The sequence below is a fragment of the Montipora foliosa genome, chromosome 12 (genome assembly GCF_036669935.1).
Source record: "Montipora foliosa isolate CH-2021 chromosome 12, ASM3666993v2, whole genome shotgun sequence".
Taxonomy (NCBI): Eukaryota; Metazoa; Cnidaria; class Anthozoa; order Scleractinia; family Acroporidae; genus Montipora; species Montipora foliosa.
In genome coordinates, this window is record NC_090880.1 from 19,982,784 (window position 1) to 20,008,446 (window position 25,663).

The 25,663-nt window shown below is 38.5% G+C and overlaps 1 protein-coding gene and 1 pseudogene across 1 annotated transcript; both read right to left on the reverse strand.

The window, feature by feature from the left end:
- Positions 1-322: 322 nt before the first annotated feature.
- Positions 323-945, reverse strand: LOC137980032 (uncharacterized; annotated as a pseudogene).
- Positions 946-2,140: 1,195 nt separating this feature from the next.
- On the reverse strand, positions 2,141-24,051 carry LOC137978692 (vasodilator-stimulated phosphoprotein-like). Its single transcript, XM_068825708.1, has 13 exons — positions 23,711-24,051; positions 19,242-19,407; positions 18,044-18,221; positions 15,424-15,641; positions 13,728-13,779; positions 11,590-11,831; positions 11,164-11,282; positions 8,506-8,536; positions 7,670-7,706; positions 6,967-7,078; positions 5,720-5,777; positions 5,292-5,349; positions 2,141-4,671 (listed from the first exon to the last, which is right to left on the reverse strand). The coding sequence occupies exons 1-13, from the start codon at positions 23,716-23,718 to the stop codon at positions 4,640-4,642; spliced, it is 1,311 nt and encodes a 436-aa protein (XP_068681809.1). The 5' UTR covers positions 23,719-24,051; the 3' UTR covers positions 2,141-4,639.
- Between the last annotated feature and the right edge of the window lie 1,612 nt (positions 24,052-25,663).

Genomic DNA, 25,663 nt, shown 5'->3' on the forward strand with positions numbered 1-25,663 from the left:
CGAACAACTCCCATATCAAACATATGTCACGGCATTTTTACAAAGCGATCTATTTTCAGACTACCTTTACCGCAAAAAACAAAGGCAGTTCCCGTTCGATGTGGCTATGACGTCAAGTTATGTTCTTGTGATTGGTCATCGGCCTCCTGCGGGAGTCTCATATGCGTGAAATTCAATCTAAAAGTAAGTCGAAGGCAGGCAAAAATTAACGATAAAAGCCGACGTTTCGTTGTCTTCATGACGCAATTGTCAAGGAGAAATAAAAATTACAAAGTTTGCGGCAAGGTGTAACAAGAAATTAGCATGCAGTGTTTGAAGCTAATTATATAAATACTTTTGCGGGAATTGAATCGCTTTGCACGTTCAGAGTGGGTTTTAGGTCTCTGATGAAAAGCATTTCATTCACCAAACAATCGAACTTATTTCTACACTTTTTCAGAACGCTAAAACTCCTCAGTAGGTCTTTCGGGACTTCGCCGTGCTGTTCGTGGTAGTGTTTATATACTGAAGATGCCTTTTGTCTGCGCGTATAGCCCACATAACCCGCATCACACAGGTCACATTGAAAACGATGAACGACGCGTTGTTGGTTGACGATCTGCGGCTTGGTTTCGCGTACTTTAAGATCTTGGTCAATTTTGCGGCTAACGAATACTGGCTGGACAGTTGTCTGCACCTTTATGCTGAGATTCTTGAGCTCTTTCATAACATAATTTGCCGATTCCTGTTTTTTAAACGGTATGACCACACGAACAATGGCTCTTGGTTCCTTGGGCGTCTGTGAGGGCTGTTTATCAACGATTCTTGATACAGGTAAGACGGTGTAATGGTTGAATTTATCAAGCGTTCCGCGTATTTAAGGTGTGCGAAAACTTTCTTTAGGCGACCACACGCTTCAGAGAAATAGGCCCAGGAGAAAGATAATCGGTGTGCGCGATCAAGCATAGTTGTCAGTAAGCTCCGTTTGTAGGGATTGTCTACATGGCTTTGATAATGTAATAGTAGACCTGTGTTTTTTGGTTTCAAATAAACCTTGGTTTCAATCCGAGGTGCATGGTTGAGTAATTCGGTGCCAAGGAAAGGAAGCTTGCCGTTCTTTTCCACCTCAATGGTGAATTTGACCGAAGTGTGGGCGCTTTTGAGGGTATGCAGGAAAGTAGTTGCTGTTGCCTGATTTAGCAAAACGCCGTGACAGGAAAAAAAGGCTTTTGTTCGCTCCTAGACGTGGCCTCCTGTGCAAACGTAGTTGCGCGGGGATGAGTTTTTAACTGCGATGTTTTACCGCGTTAGGGGACCAAAGGCAAGATGCGTACTCTAAGACGGGTCTAACTCACTTCATATACAATAGGTCTGTAGTTGGTACGTCAGACGATATCTTGACCTTTGGGGTGCAGGGATGGCGCAGTGGTGAGAGCACTCGCCTTCCACCAATGTGGCCCGGGTTCGATTCCCAGACTCGGCGTCATACATTGTATGTGGGTTGAGTTTGTTGGTTCTCTACTATGCACCGAGAGGTTTTCTCCGGGTACTCCGGTTTCCCCTCTCCTCAAAAATCAAAATTTGACTTGATTTGCGTTAATTGTTAATTTCAGTTTACAGTGTCCCCAATTAGTGCTCCAGCGCTAGAACGACTAGACACTTAAATAAAGTTCCTTTCCTTTCTTGCAGACCGAGAACTCGGTTTCCTTTAACGCTCAGTTCCTAAATTTGAGTGGCCCGTGACAGCTAACCTGTGTCAGGCAGCCCAAGATCCGAGGTTACAGGAACAGCCACTAGATTATGGTCACACCTGGTTATTGTGCTGGGACCTCTGTTACTGTGCTGAGACTCTGAAAGTTTCCAAGCTTACAGAAAATGGTTTGAAATACCAACAACTTGGGTTAAATATAAATAAAAATGTCGGCGAACGAGGTGAGCCAGGTGGAATTAAGCAACTCAGCCTTTGAGGCAATTTGAAGGTTCAAGTATACTGGCATAAGAACTGTTTCACTGCCACTTCACCAAACATGGACAAAAAATAACCAAATTGGTTTTCCTTGTAAAAGTGAAAAAAATGGAAGGACTTAAGTAAAATGGAAAAAAAATGGAGAACAGGAACTTCATCCTAAACCCATGAAAACAGCACAAACTGAACTCAAAGAAAACCAATTGTGAACATTTTATTTTACAATTCTGCTACCATTTGTTGTGTGTTTATACATATAGAGATGAAATAGATGAATTAATATGTTAACATGTTTAACAACAATATGTTCAACACTGTTTGGTCATTAAGTATTACCCTAATTACGACAGTTGCTAAACAAAATAACAATACAACCACCGCAAATGGTCTAATAAACGCCCATTCTGTTATCAACATCTCGTATTTATTGGAAGCTCCGGTGAGATAGTCATTCTATGATAGACGCACCTTTCTTTTAAGCGTCTCGTATCTTACTAGCGCCCTCTCCCCAAAAGGGGGCTATTCATTAGACATTGGAATTAAAAGTGTCCCATGTTAGCAAGGCAGACCTTCATATTCCTCATATTTTTCTATCCACGAGTTGGTCACAATGCCTTTCAAGTTCTTCTCTGACCAGTATGTCTTGGGGAAATTTGCGCATTTAAGTTGCATAACCGTTGTTTAAGACACGGAAAAAGAATAAGCGCGTCTTATCTAATAAAGCGGCTCCCTACTCCTTCAAAGTAAGGAAATTAAGCAAACGACCTCACCCGGACGTTTATTTGATCTTTTGTGGTTAGTAAGATTAGGTCTTAGGAATATATCCAGATTAGCTCAAAAAAAATGTGAAGTGTTTCCCGTACAATCACTACAGCATAAACTGTCCTTGGCAAAAACAAAAACAAATAAAACAAAAAACAGAAACAAAAGCGCAATTCAAAGGGACGGCGCTGACACTAAAGAAAAACTTCCCATTCAACATTTATCACGAAAGAGATATCCCTCGAGCAAACTACCATCTGGGCATGGTGTGATGCCACTTGGAAAGAGCAAACGAAGCCTCGAGATGTGTGGAAAAGAAGGTAGTCTGACAGTGTTAAGAATGCGCCGTGGTTACTTAGCGACCAAACTGTGCGGGTCTCATTAAAAGACAGTGGATTTGCTGTAAAAGCATGCGCAGGACACACCGGTCTCAGGTCAGTTAGCACACCAGCAAGCATGCATTTTGAACAGCGACTTCCCTGAATGTGAACGACGGTTGAATCAAAGCGAGTTTCGATCCAGGACGGTGGTCTCTTTCCCTTCCAACGAAAGGAAAGAGGCCTCTTTCTAACAAGGAAGACTACTTGCCACTCTAACGATATAAATTTATCAAAATTGCTAATTTTCAGAATTATTTTTGAGCCCGACGCAGTAACACTAACTTCTACATGGACGGGTTTTGTACTTTGATTCGATAGATTTTAAATATTCATTCCTAACATACTCTTTGGCTTTTGATGAAACAGAATGTGATGGCAATGTGGAATAATTTCATGCATGGAAACCTTTTACATAAAAAAATACACAAGTTGGCTCGACGTTTTAAACTTTCGATGTGTGTTCCGTCTGCGAAAAGCTCCAAACAGACATCCCTCAAATCACGTGATTAGATGAACCATTCTAGAATAATTACTACCATAGCTAATCAGAGGGCTGGATTGACAATGCAATAGTTTACTTCCATACTATTCTTAAAGTGCCCCTGTGATAAAATAGAATAACGTCCTCTTTCTCTTTAGATTTTGAAAGTGTGTTTGCTTAACACCTGACGGGCAAAAATTTCAGCTTTGATTTTTGTCCAAAGGCCGTTTACTTCGAGCGTAATTTTTATATTTCCCGGTCCGCCATTACTCACGGTCAAAACTGACCGATTGGACCTCAGAGAGTTGGATCCAGGGAAAAGTGACGTCAAAGGCTCACAAGCTTAAAATTTCAGCGTGTGAATGCAGCTTATTATAGATGCAAAACGCGAGTTTAAAAGTCTGAAAGCCCAAGACGCCCGTGCTGCATATTAATAGACCTTTTCGGCTTGTACATTTTGTTTTCCCAATACAGATCATGTGCTAATACTCAGGAGGTTTAGTCTTTTGTTTTGTTCATTAAAATGAGGGCATGCAAGCATGAATATGCCTGCATGCACTCTTTTTAATGAACAAAACAAAGGACCAAGCCTCCTGAGTATTATCACATGATCGGTATTGGGAAAACAAAATGTACAAGCCGAAAAGGTCTATTCTGCGGCGTACACACGCATTTTGACGTCATTTTCTCCTCGACCCAGCTCTCTCGAGAACTTCAAGTTAGTAATGGCGGACCATTAAAAAAGGAAGTTCCAGTTAAAACAAACAGGTGTTTTTTTTAAACCAAGGCTTAAAACTTAGGTCGCTTAGTGTTTAGCTACCTTAGTTTTCAAATCCAAAGAAAAATAAGAATTGATATTTTGGTCACAAGGGCACTTTAAACTTCTTCTAATAACCTGTTTTCACACGGCCCACAAGGAAAAATTCTTAAAAGGAGTAATTTTACTAGGTGACGCACGTTGATATTCTTAACCTGCGAAAGATCCTTAGTTGCTAGTGTGAAAAACTAACATCTTAATCCATGCCACTTGTTCCACGAAATTCAATTGTCCAGCTGATATTTGGACAAAGTTCACCGAAATCGCGAGATTTCTTGTTTCACAGCTGCAAGAGAAGCAAAAGAAATATTATTCATTTGGTTAGAGCATTTACATTACATGTATACCTCAAGGTAGGTTTACAAATCTGATTTTTTTAATCTGTAAAATTAACCAGACAGGTGACGAGTGGGACTCGTGCTTGGGTTGCCATGGTTACCTCTTGCCACTTGCTCGCCCTGCTTGGGGTCTCATTTGCTGTCGGGTACATACAGTGTACCCTCAACAGTGAACATTTCACAGCTATGAATTTTCTCCAAAAAGTGTTTCGTTTACTGCTAAATTTTACAACGAATGTGTTGGCTAATTAGCACTTTTGTCACTAAATTATCACTTATTTCCCTGGTTATGCGCAAAATCGTACATTAACGTAAGGGTAAATAATAACGCCATCAAAGATTCCACTTGAAATGATGCGAGTTGGGGCCAAAGCCAGTTAAAACGGACTGTATAAAGGCGTCCGCAAACGAGAAGATGTTGCGGAAACATCGTTGAGGAGGCAAATGTTTCCCCTTTTGCTTGAATTTGTTGTTTACACTTCGTTCATTAACATAAGAGTTTGCTTACAGAAGGATTCATGCTATTTTCAATGTTAATTTTCTTTCATCGTTTTGCCCATAAACTCACCATCGATTATTTCCCTTTTTACAGCATCCAATTCTTGTCTAAATTCCGCAAGAAGTACCTGCAGAAAGATACAAGAATTATACAAAACCAGGCCTTCAACGCTTCAACCCACGGTGGGTGACTGAGTGTCATGGAGAAAATAATCAATTAGTTAGTTATCGTTTTGTTCATTTTCTTATTTCACCTCTTTGCTCTCTTTTAAAGAAGTGACAGACTTTCGTAGGTTCTAACAACAAAAAAGAGCTAAAAGTCTGGAAGAATGAATAAGAAAAATTTTACAGTACTCCTCATAAGTAAGTTACCAGATCGCGTCATGTTTCCAGTGCCACGCGGATCGCGTCGCGCGTTACGCGAAGCGTGAGAGTAGGTGAAGCGTAAATTCTTGTAAGCATTATAACCAGACCATAAACAAAAAAAAAAATCCGTACTGATTTCAGCTCCTCCAACTGATCATTGCTTAACGTTGTTTCACCCCTGCTGTTCTTCCTAAAAAATAAAAAATAAAACACCTTGGATCAAACTTAAGGTTGGAAACAGGGATTACAGGGGAAACAAGTGTACAAAGAGGTCTCGTATTTGACGGATAGACCAGGACATTTCAAGCAACAGTATAGATTGCCACAAATGATTTCATTAAGACCTGGAACAAGGTGTCAACAATTTGGGACATTTTTAAAAGGACCTTATGCTCTATACACTCTGCGTGTACTTGACATCATTAACCACTGAAGACTAGTTTTACACAAGAGTGCCTCCATGATTAGTGGAGTGCCAGCCTGACTTGACAAGGTTAAAATACTTAGTTCTCTTATTACTGCACGCAGTTGTAGATTTTAACAAAATCAAACATTTCATTAATATACATTCACGAAGATGACAATCAAGACACATGCAGTATTATGTTTGGGTCACATGTAGTACCCCTCTAAGTTCTGATACAGTTCAGATGCAACCTTAATGTCATGATTCCTATTCTGTATGACAATTTGAATCATAGTTTTCCGGTATACCCTGTATTCCTACTACAGTCGACTCCCGATAACTCGAACCTTCGAGGGAAATCGAAAAAGGTTCGAGTTATCGGGAGTTGGGCATTTAATGAAAGGAAAATCAGCCCGTTTTGCGAAGACAATTTTCTATTTTTTGCGTGCCGATAAGAAGAACGACTGTACTGTTGTGGTGACTGGCAAGGCAATTAACCGTGGAGATGGGGAAGGGAAGCAAGTGCCATACACACTGAACTTCAAGGGACACAGAAAATGGATTGACATTTTAAAGAAGGAGTTAATCGGCAAAGATTAATGCAATCTGAACTACGTACCCTAAACGGACTGACCTCTAGAATACTTGGCTGCTTAAAAATAAATTCAATGTTTTGTTCTACAGTACTATATTTTTTGACTTGTCACGTCTTGACAAACGTGGTTCGAGTTATCGAGAGTGAAATTATATAGAAAATGACCTGAAGAGAAATGGAAATTACTTCGAGTAGGCGGGAGGTTCGAGTTATCGAGGGTAAAATTACAACAAATGTATGATCGAAATCCACGGGAAATCGATTTTGGTTCGAGTTAGCGCGAGGTTCGAGTTAGCGAGGGTTCGAGTTATCGGGAGTCGACTGTATGTCACATATTCACTTTGGTCATAATTATTGTATCTATTGTTATTACAATACCTAGTTACTCCATTATTTGTTGCTTTTGCTGGAGTCAAGAAGTTTGCTTTGGCATTGTTGTTACCAAATGCTGGTGCTGGTGGTGGAGCGCTGACAGAGGAGCGGCTATTTACTAAAGAGAAAAGTTCCATGTTTCCTTGTTAATGCATAAAATCAACACATGGACAACAGCACATTTTCAAATGTCTTTGAGCCACCAAGGTGAGGGGTGTAAAACTGCAGGTTGCCGGTCATTGTCTCGCAATGGCTGAAACAACCCAAACCTTTACAAATGCTAACATTAGGCCCAAACGCTATGCTTTAGATCATGTTTAAGCCTAAGGTTAGCATTTTTGTGTTCAACATTTGGATTGTTTAAGTTATGGTAAAACAATGTCCTGCAACCAACACTTTATATCTTCCAGCCACCAAAGTTCGCTCAAATGCAAGTGTCAGGGGATGGGTGGAATTGAGGCTACACTAAATGGAAGACAACATAGAGTTTCCCTTATGTGTACTACCTACTAACTATTTTCAACAATAGGCACAAGGTTAGAGAAAGAGTTATACTTTGAGGCTCAGGATGAGATTTGTTTTTACCGTATATCTACTTGAGAGGAAGGGATAAAGGGGACTTTCTGGCTGTTAGCACCATTTTTGTTGAAGGGTACCAAGGGTTATCGCCTTCCCATGAAAAATAATGGTCTTTGTCTTTGATACTCACCAGGACCTGTTTTTGATTCTGCTTCCTCTTTAACAGGCTGAGAAAACATAAAACAAGTAGAAATGAAGGCTTTATTTCTGAGGAAAACAGAGGAATAGGGACCAGTGTACTACAAGTTGATCAGAACCTGTTTTTTTAGGGGTTAATTAACTGACATTTTCAGAAATCAATATTCTTAAAAAGTGCTCCAATACAAAAAAAAAAAAACAAGAAATTCTCAGCCACATGCATTATATAACAACTAAGACCTTTTCACTTCATTTGCCACTCAAAAAAATGTTTCAAAAACAAAAATAATCTTCTCACATATGTGAGATGCATTTAGTCCAATCAAGGAGTGCCTGGATAGCCACCTCCACCTCCAGCAATTTGACATTATGACATCCCAACTGCTCCTTCAACCAATTTATCCAAAAAAGAACATTGTATATGCAAAATTCCCTGATAGCTACTGTACTGTTACTATAATCATATTTCTCTGTAGTTCCTTTATTTTGGAAGGTAAACACTTTTTTTACATTATTTGGATATTGTTGTTTTTGCACACTTTGCTGGATCTTTCAGTTGATAAGCTTTAACTTTCCAGCCAGATAGATTGTGTTAAACTTTCATCAAGGAGCATGTGATAAACAGAAGTGGACCCCACACCCATTTCTGCTTTCTTGACATTATCTCAGAAATGGAAACCGTCAAACAACAAATTTGCTAGTTTTATGACATTTCAACCACCACATGCCATCCTTGGTGTCATTAAAAGAGTTGTAATTGAAATTTCATAATTCGGGGGGTGTCATGAACTTTCCATGACGGCACACGTGAGCCCAGCTAGTGCTTACCTCCACGTCTCTTCCTTCTTCTTTGGCTTTTCTGTAGCACAAGAAGAGTCAAAATAATGCAATATTAAAAAGTCAATTATCTTACATATATAAAACGTAGCACTCATGTCTCACATTACAAGACTTTGCACAGTCAATTTTGATAATTCTATGAAAATGCCCCATGAAGTCTAAATATCAACTATGTATTTATAACACACTCCATTCTAAGTCAAGGCCTTTATGTTCTCCTTGAAGAGAGAGAGAGAAAATAGGACACTTTAAGATGCTTTTCAAATCAGTGCATATCTCGTGCTTTGAATGCAGGTCATACTTCATCTGCAGGGCCGCAGCCAGTATAAGGGGATTCAAGGCACTTGCCTGAGAGAGTGTCTAATCGGCGTGGGTGCGTGGGTCCCTAACCCTAACCATAACCCTTTTTTTAAATCAACGACTGGAAATTTTCGAAACAGACAAGACCTAAGACCTAAGACAAATTTGGACCGAGCTCTGACGGAGCTAATATATATTTTTATCTTCAAACAAACACGACCCACCTACCCACAACCCACCCACCCATGCGATTTAGCCACACCCCTTGCCTGAGTGTCATTTCCTTGTAATTTTTTTTTAAAGTAATGCAGGCTCCCAGTGCTGTCTTTAAATGTAGGCATCAAAAACACCCTATAAATTATACCTACGAATAGAATTTAACCATGGTCATGATCTGAACCATAGTAGAAAAGTCAATCTTCCTGATTTGAAAACTAAACCTCACACATAAGAGGACCTTTACAAGTCTAAAGACAAAAACATAAAGGCAGAAGCAAAAACAGGAAAGAGGACATTAATTTTACCTAGGTGATGCAAGTAAAATAAAAAAGACAAAGTGGGAGCTAGTTTGCTGTCATCTTAGTTTTTATTTTTTTTAAGTTTCAAGTTTCTTTACACTCATTTCAGTTCATTCATCTTATTCAAACTATTTTACGTAGACTGGAAGTTTGGTGACAGAATAATAACTACTGAGATGAACAGAGTTTATATCCTTCTGTTTTCCACATACAGTAACTCAACAATAATCACTACTGATTCCATACTGGAGATTTGAGAAAAACATGTACCAAGCTACTTATTATTAAAACAGTTGGAGTGGTTTATACCTAGCATGTGAATAGGCTCTTCAGTTCTTTGTGGCAGTGTGAGTCACATGAACAGCAAAGAGGATTAAGCTCTGCTGCTCACATGGGAATCAGTCACAGCTTTGCAACTCGCATGACCTCAACTGAAGAGCCTGCTTGCAAGATAGGGGATATCATGGTTGAGTGGGTAAGTGCGTAAAAACGTCAACTTAATATCTCAAGCAAGGCAAAAAAAAATCACATAGATAAAAAAAATAGGCATGAGTGAAATACACAGGTAAATACACAGGTAATGTAGCTCAGTGGTCAAGGGATCACAGTCAAATAGGAGGACTTTGTTGGAGCAAGAAAATTCTCAAAGGGGTATTTTCATAGCAAAGTTGTCCTTGGAAATATTTTTTAGTGTACATTAGATAAAACCCATAGCATTGCACTTAACTCACATGAATAACATTCTTAACGACCCCAGGTGATAATATCCAAAGAATTTTAATATGACTTTCATATGATGTATTCATTAATAATAATGAATACAAAATAATTAAAAATTAATAATTACTATTAATTTTAATGCTCTCCCTCCTAAAAGTGACAATCATAAGTTCTACTCTGTCTTCTGCCAAACGATTAAATTAAATTCCAGACCTCTTTGGAGTAAAAAAGGGTCTAAGCTTGCCACACCATGTCAATTTTTAATCCATTTTGATCCCCTCCATCATTAGAGCTCATGACAAGAAATACCTTGAGTGTGCTAATACGTTGTATGGTTCACAGTAAAGAAAATGTAGCATTGTTTTTGGTCTCCATAAAGAACAAAGAACAAAGATGTTTATAAGTCATTTAACACAAAAAAAGATGACACCATCCCTCAAATTTAAATGTTGATATTGCAATCTTTTTTGTGAACTGACTTGTTATTATTTTGTGGATGAAACTTGCTTTTTGTGTTTGGCAAAACTGTTTTTGAGACAGCTTAGTGTTCGAAATGTCAGTGCACTATAGTGATTTCACTTATGATAAATAATAATTATTTATACAACCATTATAACCAGTTTGGCACCCTAGTGATGGCATGTGACTGATCACATTATAATTGTGTCACTTTTAGCCTGCTGTAATTTTTGCTTTACAAAGATGTTTCGATTCATTTTGTTGAGGTATTAAAGGAGACGTGGTTTTCCAGTGGATGTGGGGGTTGACCCATTGACTTCTTAACCCCACCACCCTTCCCCCATTGATGTGTACAATCATCTGGCATTAAACAAAGTAGTAACTGTAAGTCTCACTACTTGGAGTCAATGGGTTAATAGGCCATTTCCGAGTTGATGCCTACCTCTTCTTCAAACCGAGTCTAAGTGCAACGTTTTTTTGATGGTAATTAGTTCTAATTTACATAAGAACTAATTTTCATAAGAAAAACTTCAAACATACATGTAGACACGCCTTGAAGAGGAGGCAGGCATGAACTCGGAAATGACCTATTGGCTTTCCGCGATTCTGGAAATTACCAGACAGACATGGGGTTTGTCGTGATACAAACCTGGCAGCAAGCTTTCTTGCCATTTCTTCCATCATATTCATTCCTCCCCCTCCTCCAATACCTTTTCCTCCTCGACTTGCTGAATTTGACCTTTCAGTTCTTGGAGTTTCATTGTCAGCCTGGGTAAAAAAAATTGGAACATGACCCCATGCTTGTGTCAACTTGGTACTGGTACTTTTCACTTCTTTCTCTACATTGCTATTACACACTTCTCACATTGTCCATGAAGAACCTTGATACTGGACCTAATTCTCCTGAAGTTCTTGTAGCACAGTGGGTAGAGAATCTGACTACAATGTTCTCTTTTTCTGTATCTTCATTCAGTTTCATAATTCCCCTCCCCTCCTCTCCCCTTTCTATTCAGTCTTGCATTTGAAATTACTGTACATTGTGTATCTGCCAAATCTTAACAAAAAGAAACCTCACCTTGGAGGCTTTTTTAAGTTTAGCTGCAGCAATCTGATCAGCCAAAGACCCCCCTCCGCCACTTGAAGGAGGAGGTGGAGGAGGTGCTGGTGGTGCTGGCGGTGCTGGTGGTGGTCCACCACCTCCACCTCCAGGAAGAGGAGGTGCAGAAGGAGGAGCTGGAGGGGCAGGGGGAGCTGGGGGAGCTGGAGGAGCTGGAGGAGCAGGTGGTGGTGTAGGTACAGAAGAAGCTGACGGGATATCTGTCAAAAGATAAGCAAAGTACGTTTTTTTAATACGAGTAAGGTAGTGTTCCTAATAAGGTTAGAAGGCAGGGTACCCACAGGGAATCTGATGGGGTCAAGCAGGGCTTAGTATCAGTGGTTCTCTTTGCATTTTTTTTTGCGGATCGTCATCTCTTTCCCAATCAGTTTTTGGCCCCACACCTGTCTCCTATGCAACAATGCAGCTCAAGCCCAAAGAGATTTGTACATGTACATGTACCTTGAGCTATTTTCAAGTAAATTTTATTTCCTGAGTGTTATGTTTCCTAACTTTAACCCTGATTACTCGTGACAAGCTTCTTTATATAATGTGGGGCAGGGTTAGCAGTAAAATACAATAAAGCATTTTGAAATCCACTTAAACTTCTTTTTCAAAGCATGCCTGAGTGTGAAGCCTGTCTAGCCTGCATTATAGTTTTTACTCATATTAAAAGTAGAAGTAGTCACCACAAAAGAAGTCGCACTTGAACTGATATTGAAACTGCCAGTGAAGTAAACTTGGAAATAGCACGTGCAAAATTTACATTTACCAATATGCAGAAATAGTTGACAATAAGGTCACCTTTAGCCAACAGTTGTCAGCAGAAGCATGCATGCATCATATAGATCTTTTGTGCTCACACTTTGAATAGGAGAACCTTTGTTTACATTTTTGGTTCATTAGCATAAGCCCAATGTTTGCTAATCTATCAGCCAAAAAACCATTCCTGAATAATGAAAGTCCATTGCATAATTATTAACAAGCTATGTCTGAAACATTGAGTCCAATATAAATTTTACCAGATAATCTGAGTAATGATGCGAAATTTTACAAAGAATGACAGTCTCGGTCATTAGCGCTTTTGCCACCCAAGATGGCTAATAATTCACTGGTTATCAAAGCCACAAGGCTTAAAATTTAATTAAGTTTTACATGTTCTTTCATCTTTTGAAGTCGATTTGTGACTAGCATGATGCCTCCTATCTACAAAATGTAAATAATGACAAAGATTCGCCTGTACACCTTACTTGGAAGGCCTTGTTCACACATATCCAGATATTCTTGAATCCGTAACTTTTTCTTTCTGGATTAGAAAATGTTCCCATCCACACATAGTGTATTCAAATCGAATTTGCAGGTTCACATGTATCTGAAACATATCTGGATTCACTCCAGTTCTCAGGACTTCTCAAGGAAACAGAGGTAACAAAGGAAACAGAGCATGCGCCATAAAGTGCACAAATTTTACTAATATTGCCCTCGGCCCCTATCTTGAGAATTGATTTCAAGGTAAGAAACTGGGCTTGATCTTGTTACGTCACCTGGATTGAAAAATTTCCGGATTTAGCATCCACACAATTCGGATTCATAGCAGATTAAAAAATATCCACTGTGGAGAGCACATTGAAAAAGTTGCGGATTCGCCAGCGAATTTGCTGGATACATGTGGATGGAAGGCGTACGCGAAAAGAGAAAGTTGCGGTTTCAAGAGTATCTGTATAAGTGTGGACAGGGCCTAAATGTAGATTAATTGCAGTGACAGGTACCTGCATTATGCACTGCATGCCAGCCACAGCAGGATCAAGCAATCTTAATTTAGAGCCAGGGTGTCTTCCCACAGAGAGAGGAGTAGTTAATTATTGATGTGATTAAGGCAATGAATGAAAACAGAAGCTCATCACCTTGAAGCATTTTACTCTGGTTCAGAGCTGGGGATTTTTTAGTCTAAAAATTTCCTTATTTGGATGTAACGTGGCTCATGCTTTTTTCTGAGCGTGCAGCTTCGGTCATGTGCTTCTGATGAAAACCATAACAAAAAATTAAAACAGAAGGTTAACACAACACATACTCCCATCACATTTAATATAACAAATTATAGTAAACAATTGACTCACTTTGTGTGATTGGCTGCGGTGCAGGAGATGGTGTCAAAGAAACTGTACTTGACTGTAAGACAACAGTTTATAAGTGCATTACTATAATACTGATCATTTTAACCCTCCCCAAAAAAGACACTTAAAAGATTTTACTCCTTAATGGGACAACCCTTATGGGGTAAAGGGTTAACCACCATTAAGTCCATTCTAAAAACTATAACGCTCATTAATTTTAAAAGTTCTGAACAACTGTTGAGCACCTACACATGTACATATATCTTTAGTATCCCCAAGTTTCTAAGCATATAATGACATATTAATTTTACCACCACTTACATGTATCAAATTGCAAGAATGCCAAGGGTAAAGGTCCTTCTTTTACAGGATGGGGGGGGGGGGGGGGGGGAACGTGACAGTGAACTAGAGTTACAGGCACTGATAAACTTGTGGCCCTTGGTGTGCACCTTTTACCTCCCCCTTCCTCTGTCAATATTCCATTTTAGGGGAATTCAAAGCCACAGCTACACGGATCAGAGGAAAGTCAAAACAGATGTCAACTGAATGAGATGGGGATTGAACTGGCCAACTCCAGCTCAGAAGGCGTGCACTAACTGACTGAGCTATGTCTGTCTCTGTGAAAACTTGCTGACAATTTTTTTGTTGGCAACTGAACCGATTTTTATTGGCATAGCTCCCACAAATCTCCTACTACAATCCCGGACAAAAATCATCAACACTTTCCGCAAGTTTCGTCCTTTAGGACCATAACTATAACAAAGGCTCAACAACACCCCTTCCCCTTCCCAGCCCAAGACTATTTTGTTTATGAAGAAGAGGAAATAACCAAGCTACTGTATCTCTCAAAATTGTTCGGGGGGAAAAAGAGATCTGCAACAACAAGATTTACTTCATGGAAATCATAATTAATTGTTTAGATATGGAGAAGGAAGTAAATATTGTCTCAACAATTTTGTCTAGGATTGCAGCTCAGAGGTAGAGATACTAATAATCAGAAATTCATGGGTTATTATTGTCTTTGTTAATTTAAAGGAAAGTCAAACCTGGAAATCTGGAGTTCAGGAGTCAATGGGTTAAGGTGACTGGAGAATTTGGTCCTTTTCGAGAAATTTTACCACAGATGAGATGAAAAACCATTAATTTGTACCCATTACTAATTTTTGTCCGTAGTTCAGAACACAAATACTTGAATTTCATTTGTCGAGACCTTGTGATTCTGGGGGTTGACATCTTCAACTCTACATCCCTTCCAATTATTTTAGCAGAGAAATCACTCCTTATTCACTATTTTTAGTTCAGTTTTACAGTTAACTTTTCATCATTTTATTAATGGAATGAAGACCATTAACCATTAAATGAAGAACCGTTTAAAGTACCAGTATTTGTGAAAAAAGGCATCAGTTGTGTGTACACTGGAGCCACCTTTATTGCAAAGAAACCAAACACTAAACACTAGCCTTACATGTAATGTAAGTGGGCCAAAATGATAATCTAACAATTGCCTAGACTTACCGTAATTAGTGATGGTAACTGGCCCAAATTAAGGGAAATAACTACTAACAATGATCATTGGACACATTTCTACACTGTAAGTCATTATTTGGCTGTGTTATTCAGTTTCCTATCCATTTCTGTAAGGAGAATTGCAGTGTTATGAAGTGTTACATGCAAACAGTGCTAGTAGAATGTTGCTTACATTTGGGCTATCCCTGTCTCTTGAGTCATACTGATTATGGTAGGTGCGGTCTGGTCCAGCAGAAGGTACCCTGCCACGAGAATACTGGTCACGTTCATCGTAATGTGCATGTGATGACATTTCTTCAATTTCATGTCCTCTGCCATTGCTCATGTGTGAAGGTGGTATGAAGTGTTGTTGCTGCTGTTGCTGTATTGTTGGTTGGGATGGGATTGAGGCTGAGGTAAAAATAAGATAACTTGTAAGGATTCAGTGTACACAAGATACATAGGCCATTTATGAAATCATTTTGGCCTTTTACAAAGGAAGTTCAAGTGCGAATGTTAGTCTTGATAATGATGAGTTTTAAGAATGAAAGAAATGTACAGTTATTATTTAAAGTGAAAGTTATAGATGAGAGACAGATTAAGTGATCCTTGCATTTATCTCGACAATTTGCACAATAATTATTACCGGTATTACAGTGTGTGACTTATCAGGGTTTCCACTCATCTGTAACTAAAAAATTCCCTGACTTTTCGCTGACCTCCAAACAATAATTTTCACTGACCTTAAATTAGTTGAATAATCACATTTGCTTCGGCTTCTTTTGAAGGCCATCAATAATTTTTCTCTCTGTTTTCGATCTCTTTGTGCTTTTCACAGAATTTTGTGTGCAAAATCTAATGAACTGCTTAAAATTCTCTAACTTTTCACTGACTTTGACTGAGTATAAAAGATTAATAATTATATTCCCCTAACTTTTTACAGAATTCCCAGACTTTTCCCTGACCTTGGAAAATTTAATTTGTTTTTCCAGATTTTTCCTTGACCGTGGCAATGCTATCTTATAGACGCCTAAAAAATCCAGGCAGCTTTAACTTGATTAATACCCATGATCTCTGCAATGCCGATGCAATGCTCATGTGTTTTATCTGCTTCTGTTTGAAAAAAAATAGATACCGTAGCCCACTGAATTTTTCAGGCGTCTAGCAGACAATAATTATCACTGCTTTAAAAGCCCACATTCACCCTACAGGCATTGCGTTCCGTGGAACAATATTATTTACATATGAGAGAATCCGTCAAAGCTGAAATTCATCCAGTCAGATCGCTACAATAAGCAATGCAAATTTAAATAACAAAAACAAACAGTTGAAAAGCCTGACAGTTGAAGGTGGGCCTTTATCTTAATTGTCCAGACAAATGCATGGATCAGTTCTATCTTTCATGGGTTTTAATAAGAATCATTATACATTGTACTCAATACTGTATCGTAAATGTTTATTCTTAACAATCTACAGTTCATTCTAAGAACCATACAACGTACAGATTATTCAAAAATCTGTATCTCAACAATAAAGAGAAGAATCTGCTTCAATGGCGATTTCCATTGACTTTGTATAAAAAGAGTTAGTTATTTTTCTGCTTGATTTCTGTAAAACAATAACAAAGGCCCCCCTCACCAAAAATCAGTATACAGATGATTCCAACTGGCTGTAAGCTGTGCTCCAAGGTCATACATGGACAATATAGCGAGAGAGTTGAAAACACTGACCCCTAGTAGTATTCTGATGTGGTCTATGCGTGCACCTTGCATGTGCTCATAGTTATATTCGGCTCGGTGTAGGGGGCTCACATTTCCTAGTGTCTCCTCCTTCTTCTCCCCCTTCATTGTATTAATACATGTACATGTAATCGCCCCTGTTCTTCCAGTTCAATAAGAGGGACGCTATGGCTGTTGCTACAGTGTAGGTTTGGCAGGCAGAGCTTGTGACTAGGTTGTGGGTAGTGCAGGCTCTTGAACTGGGAGTTCCAACTTCTTGGTTTTGGGGTCGGCAGTTCCAGTCCCAATGTTCCCCGGCACCCAACCACCATGTGCGAATTGCATGTAGGTGTCAATTACCAATATCACAATAACTACATCAAACAATAATTATTTTATATCATGTTTTTTTTTTAAAGTGTGATAATTTTATCATGAAAATAAAATTTATCAAAAACAAAATTGAATGATATTCACACACTGTACATGTATCATGAAAACGAGCACTGTCTAGAGAAAACATCTGGATAATCTAACATTCCTAAAATTAGTATGTGTAATCAAATGGCGACGAGTGAAATAAGGAAATAATTTCACACGCGTTTTGTCAAAATTCTGATAATTTCCCGAGCCTTTAGGCAAGGGAAATTATCAGAATTTTGACAAAACACAAGTGAAATTATTTCCTAATTTCACGAGAAAACCATTTGATTACCTTTTAAGGTCGTGGGTGACAAATTATGCTCACAACCATAATTGTAAAATCCCTCGAGTACTTTATCCAACTGCTCGGGAAGAATCATCTCCAGGTTTTTCTCAAGGCTATTTTCGTCACACCACTTAATTGTGGTTAATTGTGCTCTTTCACGTATTTAAGTTTTCTGCCGCTTCTTTTAATTTCGTAACTTCTTCAAAGGTCACTGTCTTAAATGTCGACACCATCTTGGCTCTGATCGAGATACAAGAGTTGTTACCATAGCAATTTTGTAATTTCACATGTGAAATTATAAATTAACGCTGCAATTTCGCACCTAAATTAAGGAGTAATTTGTCACCCATGACATTAAGGCTCAAATCTACTAATTGAGGACCTACCAGGAACACCACTTCTGAGGCCTTCCAACGCAGTGAAGACAGCTTGCCCAAACACTTGGGCATCCTCTTTGCTGGGAAAATTCAAACCATAGACTTGCCTTTGATCTCTCCATTGGTGAAATGTTGGTGTAGCTTCATTATATTTCAATCCCTTTGCCAATGCACAGTTTATAACCACCTGTAAACAAGTTTACAGCAGTGAGCGAATAAGTACCAGTATTTCAAACTAAAAAAAATTAAAATGTCCAATTCTCAGTTGATAAAGAATACAATAACTCTTTCTGTAACAAGGACAGGTAGTTGTGTGTACATTAATTTTTCAGGCTATTTGGAGTATTGCAGAACAGTTGAGGTGATTTCATTCTTACACTAGATGTGTGAATGTACACTGTACTGTAATTGCTTGATAAGGGAAGCCGGATTGGTGCATTGGTCAAAGCCTGGAAAGGGTGGTATTTACTTTGCAAATGGTTTAATCTTGTGATACCAGCAGGTTGTTGAGAATTGATAACACATGGAGGTGGTTCAGGTATATCGCCCCTCTGGCAGGAGCAAGAGTTGGAAGCCCAACCCTCTAGGGGGGTATGTGGGCATGTACCTACCACTTCTTTCAAAATTTAAGAGTACTGGAAATGCCCTAGCCAGTGTATTCAGGGGGTATAAATTTCCCACCAGAATGATAATAAAGAACATTACTTTTTAATCTTTATTCAAATGAGCCTATGCATACTAAAAGTTCTTTTGGACAATGCCGTCAAAGTGAGGGGTTCCTAAAAATATTTATACCTTCATTAATTAATTAATTAATTAATTAACAAGCTTTTGAAATTACATGTAGTGTTTTGAGCCTTACAATTGTCCACATGAGTGTTGTCCTGAAAATGATTGTTTTTCGCTGGCTCATCACATCAACGACGAGAGTGTTTATACCATCTACTGACATCACACAAATCACTTGACTTCAATTCAGGTTGTGAAAACATCAGTCAATGTCACCAAAACAGTCTTTCTCAGGACTACACGTACTGTCCACTCACCTGGATGATCATACTTTACTTAGTTAAGATTTGGAAAGCTGTAAATTATAGATAACAAAGAAAGCGGCCAAAAGATGGCTGATTATATGGCTGTTTCCATCAGATACTGGTCATTATTAACAGTCCTCTCATTTGGCACAACTGAACGTTTGTCAACATACCGATTGATCTTGTACTTTTCTACCAACTATTCTGTATGTGTTATGCCTGGGATTATGGTAAACTTGGATCCTGGAGAGTCCTTGTGAGCCACCAGAATGTTCCCATTCCTTTCTTTCATTATTGTAGAGCATTACAGATGCTCGCGCCTGGGCAACAGATTGCTCACTGTAAAAGAAGAAAGTACCCTCTGAAACTCGTGACAGTACATGTACGTGCATGACCAATTCAGAAAATTATGAAGTATATTAATTTACATGTACTTTTAGGTATTCAGACTCTTAAACTTGTGATCTCCACATTATTATAAATATACCCACAAATTCATTTTAAAGGGGACACGAGTGGACATGAGTGGACCTAGATTTTGTGAAACCGTTCTTCCCTGAAGTGATGGACCCCGTAGTCTGGAATTAGAGTAAAATTTATGAGTATCACTCTTAAGAGGGAAAGAGTAATTAAACTGGTGGTAAAAAGACATTATTTTCTTCTTGATTCAGCTCTCTAAAATGCAACTGTTCAGTTTTGAAGAGTAGTACCGGTATTACATGTATACATGTATATAAATAAGAAATCCTACTATAAATCTCCCCATTCAAAGCAGACACATGTCACCATTGTTACCCAGAATATCACTTTTTCTGTGCCATGCAAGCCGTGTCAACTTTGCAGAACTAGTAGCATTTTGGACGCACGACACTGACATGAGAGGCATGGGTCCAAGTGTATTCTCGATTTTACGTCACAAACTGCTTTGCGCTCCTGTTTTCAAAGAAATTTTGCTTTGCAAAAGCAGTTTGTGATGTCAAATTGAGAATAGACCCAAGGCTGCTGCCTAAGAAAATTTTAAAGGGGCCCTCAGAGCTAAACGCTGAGAACGTAGGAGCCCAACATATGAAGTGAAAGGTGTTGCTGTGAAAAATTAAGGCGCCCAGAGCTATTCTTTGGGAGCCCCAGGCTACCAGGCTCCTGTTAGGCAACAGCCTTGAGACCCATGTCTCTCACATCATTGTCGTGGGTCCAAATTAATGCTAGTTTTGATAACTTTACTTGTCTTGCCTGGCAGATGAAGAGAGCGAAATTTTGAGGTAGGAATCATCAAATAATTTATGTTTGCTTGAAATCAGTGAAGAGATCAATATTGTAGACTAAAAATATTTGAGCTTAGGAGCACTTAGGAGGTTAATTGACCACTCCCTCTGGGGTTTTTTGTGTCACTGAAACAAATTACTGAAACAAACACAACAAATTAAAAAATTCCAACTGTGGAAGGTGCTGACCAGTTGTTTCTTTAAAAGCATAGCTGAGAAGTTGAATGGAGACTTCCCAAAACAACTTCAGGTTACTGTGGAATGCAACTTAAGAGCACCTGAATGCAAGTATGGTACCCTAAACACATGTTCACCTCCCTGCATCCCCATTTAACCCATTGACTCCCAGGGGCTTCCCCATTGACGAGTAAAATCATTTGGCATTAGACAGAGTAAAATACTAAGCCTGGCTGGTTCAGGCCGGTTTGGGTGTCAAAGGGTTAATTAATCCAAAATACTCTATACTGAAAGCTAGCACTGCACCTAAAGATACTAGAGATTGATTTTCATTAGTCGCCATATCCCTGGACAATCTTTGCTGCAGTAACATCATCATCAATATTATTACAAAAGCTGTTTAATTTACAAACCTCTCTTATCAATAAATAAATTTGCTACGCAAGCAGGTGTGACAAGTCAATGTCGGCCAGATCTTTCCCCCAGGAAGTTTTCATGTTAAGGGTACAAAAAAGTTTAACTAGCATTTTCAAGTGTGCATCTGATAAAAGTACATGTATATGGAAAGAACTTGAACACAAAAATAATAACTTATTGTTATTACATGTACTTCCCTAAATTAAGGCTCTAAACTTTTGAATACCACTGCAAATCTAGAGTCACCAGACCAATATGAATTAATCTCCCATCCCAACTCAAGACAATAATATCAGCTACAGAGTACACCCACAGGACCCAGTCTTGATACAATACATGTAATGTCATGTTGAAAGTAGTCATTTTGTTAACAACATTTAGCTCAATCTTAAGTGAAAACAATGATTTTAAGTGATAAAGAGAGAGGAATGGTGTCCTCTTTTAAATGGTTATCTTCATGGACATCGTTTCAGGTTGATAATGGGAGGAGCTGAGGATTCCTGTCCAATTAGGAAATGTGAGTTAGGACAATGTGCGAGCCAGCGAGCCATGCGAGTCATAGCTGCGAGTCATGCGAGCCAACATGGTCACAGTTACTGAAAGCTTACCATTTTATAATGGGTGGTTAGACTTAATAACTGTTTATCAGCACTATTTGAAACGGGTGCTTAGGCTTAAATGCGAAATTCGCATGGCTCCCATGGCTGACTGACTTGCAGATTGTCCAGCCCCACGAAATGTTGCCTTGGCAGACAACACTTTGTGTATATTTATTTTTTAAGGGTACTTTATTCAAAGGTACATGTAGAAGAATTATGGAAATACTCAAACTAGAATTTCTTTCCCTGTACTAATTACTTGATGGCATAACTGAATGTGTGTACCTTAATAAACAAGTTAGATTTTTTTCTTAAATAGTCCTAAAATGGACAAGTATCAAAATCAGCATTGGTAATAGGTGTTCAAGCAAGATGACCTCTGTCATAGGCCTTGAACTGTGTGATGTAATCAATGTGGCAAGGCAAACGAACAAGGATTGTGCAAGAACCCTAGAGGCTATTTTAAATGTGGAGGGCCTAAAATTTGGGCCAAGACAAACAAACATCAGACACATTTATTGATTCCTGTGTCATCTGGGTCCTCAAAAGACAACTAAAGCAACTTCTTACTGAGAAAAATATTTGCTTTGGCATCTATTCTGTGGACAGTTTTCATATTGTGAGAAAGGAGACAATTTAAAGCAATGTATCACCTTGTGGAGTTCTGCTCATTTACACAGTGTTGCCGCAATGTGTATGGTTATGCATATTCAAAAAATAATTCTATAATATAAAACTTAAACTTTCACCACGCAGACCCATGACTAAAGGATAACATTCATTTCATATTCATGTGTCACAACAAGAAAAAGAATTCCGAGAATTCCTTGTCTAAAGCCTAGGAAAGTATTTTGGGATGATGAAATACAACCATACCTGTACCCCAAATATGGCAAAATCAGATCACACATAATTTTTTCAAAATAATTTGACTGAATGCACTAATTGATTACTTTGGCTATCTAGATAAGTAATGCAATCTACAACAATGCTTATACACATCAAAAATGTATTTTTGACCCGACATTGTAGGTCATCTACTTCATTTAATTTTATCTTTATTAGACGTCTGATTGTTAAACAATAGTTTCATCCCAACTTGACCAATATTAAAAATATTCGCGGTTCTACTGATAATGGTCACGGGTTCATTTCATACAAAATTTAGTTTGATCGGTTGGTGAACATACAACCTTCTGTGGGTTCGATTTTGTAAATGTCCTCGTCGACTCCCGAAATATTTTGTCAACAATCAAGTCAACAATCAATAAACAGGCACAGGAAAGTTTGAAAGTTGTTCAGAGATAAAAGATGATAGGAAAAATTCAATTTACGCACTTTGTTAGAACTGGGGACAACAAATTTGAACCAACCCGCTTTTTTCTTAGAAGTAAGCAGTGTTTATTTGTTAAATTTGTTTCCATCCATTCCAATAATAAACAACTGGCAAGATTACAAATTGAGATCTATTCAATGAAACAAATTCGACGGCACATGAAAACGACCATGTCGTTTTCGAATCATATAATGTATACGAAGACCTCTTGACAAAAGAGCCTTTTCTGATCGGCCAAAAAAATGTCTGACGGTCGAAAGATAAATAATACAGGCTTCTTTTGAATGATTAAGTGTTCACCACTTCGTAAGCTGTATGGTTGAAAGTAAAGAATAAGTTTCCCTCGATCAGCACAAAAAAATCTACTTGTTCCGCAGAAGTATCATTCCTGACAAAAGTTAATTAAAGGAAATCGAAATTGTTGTATTTATTACATGTAACTTCCTTGAAAACCTGTCTCAAATTGATCGACTTAAAGTTTACAGAAAGATTACCTGATGAAAATGAATCCTCTAGTTCAATATCTGCATGTTTATCTCATACGAGTCCTTTTAATTATCAAAAGCAAAAGGACTACATTTTCGACATACCAATGCCGAATTAGCACTCAAAAGACCCAACAATTTCTAGCAACACAGCACAAACACGAACAACTTGATGTTCTTAATCGAAAGCCCCATCGTCGATTTAACAAATAATAGACAAGTAGGAATCTCAAACAAGATAAATATAAACCTTGCAAAAACGCATTAGTGAAAAGAGAGTGGTTTCGAAAGGAATATTCGAAGCTTCTGCCCGTCACGTCAAGTAAGCTAAGAAGAGGATCACGAGCACTAAAAAAACAATCTCACCTCATCATGGAAGTTGCCAATCCACTGCAGTTTCTGGAAGGCAATTCGCCGGCTTATGTTCAGCTGGTTCAGCCAAAAAACCGTCCCCTTAAAACACCCTCAAAGATGAGAAATTAAAACTCGGTTTTTTCTATGCTCACCGCACCCACAGTTTTCAATGCTTCGATTCCACTTGACGAGGATATTTTCTCAAGTCCTCTACTGCAAAAACGATAATTAAACAATCAAGACAGGACCAGAAATGAAACTACTTCCCAAAAAGCAGGCATCAAGGAAGCTAAACAGCTTTTCGATTGCTGCTTTCGACCGGATATGCCAAACACATCGCCACCATTGCCTCTGCATGACGTCATCCGGAACTCATCCCAGTCCCCCTCTCCGCAAACACGAGGAAGTGCCAAACAATGACTTTAGGTGCGATTTTTTTGGGAAACGAAGTTTGCGATTTTTTGGCGAAATCCAAAGTATCCACGCTCGAGGAGGATATTTCGGATCAAATCTAAATCTGGATTTTTAAGATTCATCACTTCCGCGTTTTTTTGGGAAAGGGTTTGAAAAAAAGTATTTTTGATGAGCGGTTTTCCATGCAAAAGTGATACACAACAGCAACCGTACTTTGAAGTTTAGACAAAATATTTTTCTCGCGCCATTTTTACCTTACGATCGAAGAGACGACTAGGTCGAAAATAATTAGGTTTCCTGCACATTTCACACCAGAAATGTTACAATAAAAGTTTCTTGACAGCAATAATGTTATTAGCACCATAAAAAAAGTTAAAAAGTTTTACAAACTCGGAGCTAAAAGTTAAAACTTATGAAATATTTCGTCCGTTTTTTCAACCGGACTGATTTCAACCGGACTGATTTTCATTGACTGATGAAGTCCGGTTGAAAAAACGGACGAAATATTTCATAAGTTTTAACTTTTAGCTCCGAGTTTGTAAAACTTTTTAACTTTCATTATGCTTCCGGAGCAGGAAACAAATGTTTTTTACTGTATTATTAGCACCTTTTCTACAGCTAAAAAAGTAAACTGCAAAAATATCCCCTGTAATCGGTTTGTACCTTAGCAAGGATGTTGTTCGTCATTTCTTTTTACCGATCGCTAAGGTTAGGGAGGCAGTGTTGCCCAGTGGTTGCCTTGAGATCCGAATGTCCCGGGTTCAAGACCCGCTCTGACCACTCCTTGAATTTGTTCCTGATAGTCCCTGCTGCTTCAACTTCTCAGCTGCACTTGTAAATAGCCAACTGGTTTGCCTCCGGCCGGTTGGGATTCTTAACAGTTGTTATTGTTCTGTTCCGTCGTTTCGTTAACTGTGTTTCATTGGCCCTGAAAAGCCCCTATGGGGAGCGGTCAATTACGTACGTATTGTATTGTATAGTGGCATTTTCATTGAAGAATTTCTGCAAAACAAACCAGTTAACCGCTACTTTTTTTTTTTTTTTTTTGAAATTGCACGTAACTCTGGGTTTTTGTTTGTTTGCGTTGTTTGGAAAATAATCCTTTTTCGGATTTTGCGTTTTTTTGACCCTGAGGCGGATCCATTGACCTGAGATCGCAAATCCGCTTTTTGGGTTTTCCCAAAAAAACGCACCCTTTATTTTGCTTAGAATTAACAAATAGATTCCATGTTGCCGTGCGTCTGTTCAGCTGATAGATCAAAGATGACGTCAAAATTTGGTAAGAACAAAAAAGTGGAGCACGAGGCGATAGCCGAGTGTGTCACTGATGTTCTTACCCCATTTTGACGTCTTCTGTGATCTATTACTGAACAGACGCACGGCAACATGGAATCTCTTTGTTTTATATAACAAAGAATTCAACTTTATTCGCATAAAAGCTGATGGTGACGTCAATCGTACGTCTGTCCTCTAATAACTCATAGGCAATAACCAATAAAAAGGCGAGAATAACTTGAGTTAATTCTTGTTAAAATTTTTCGAATCTGCTCT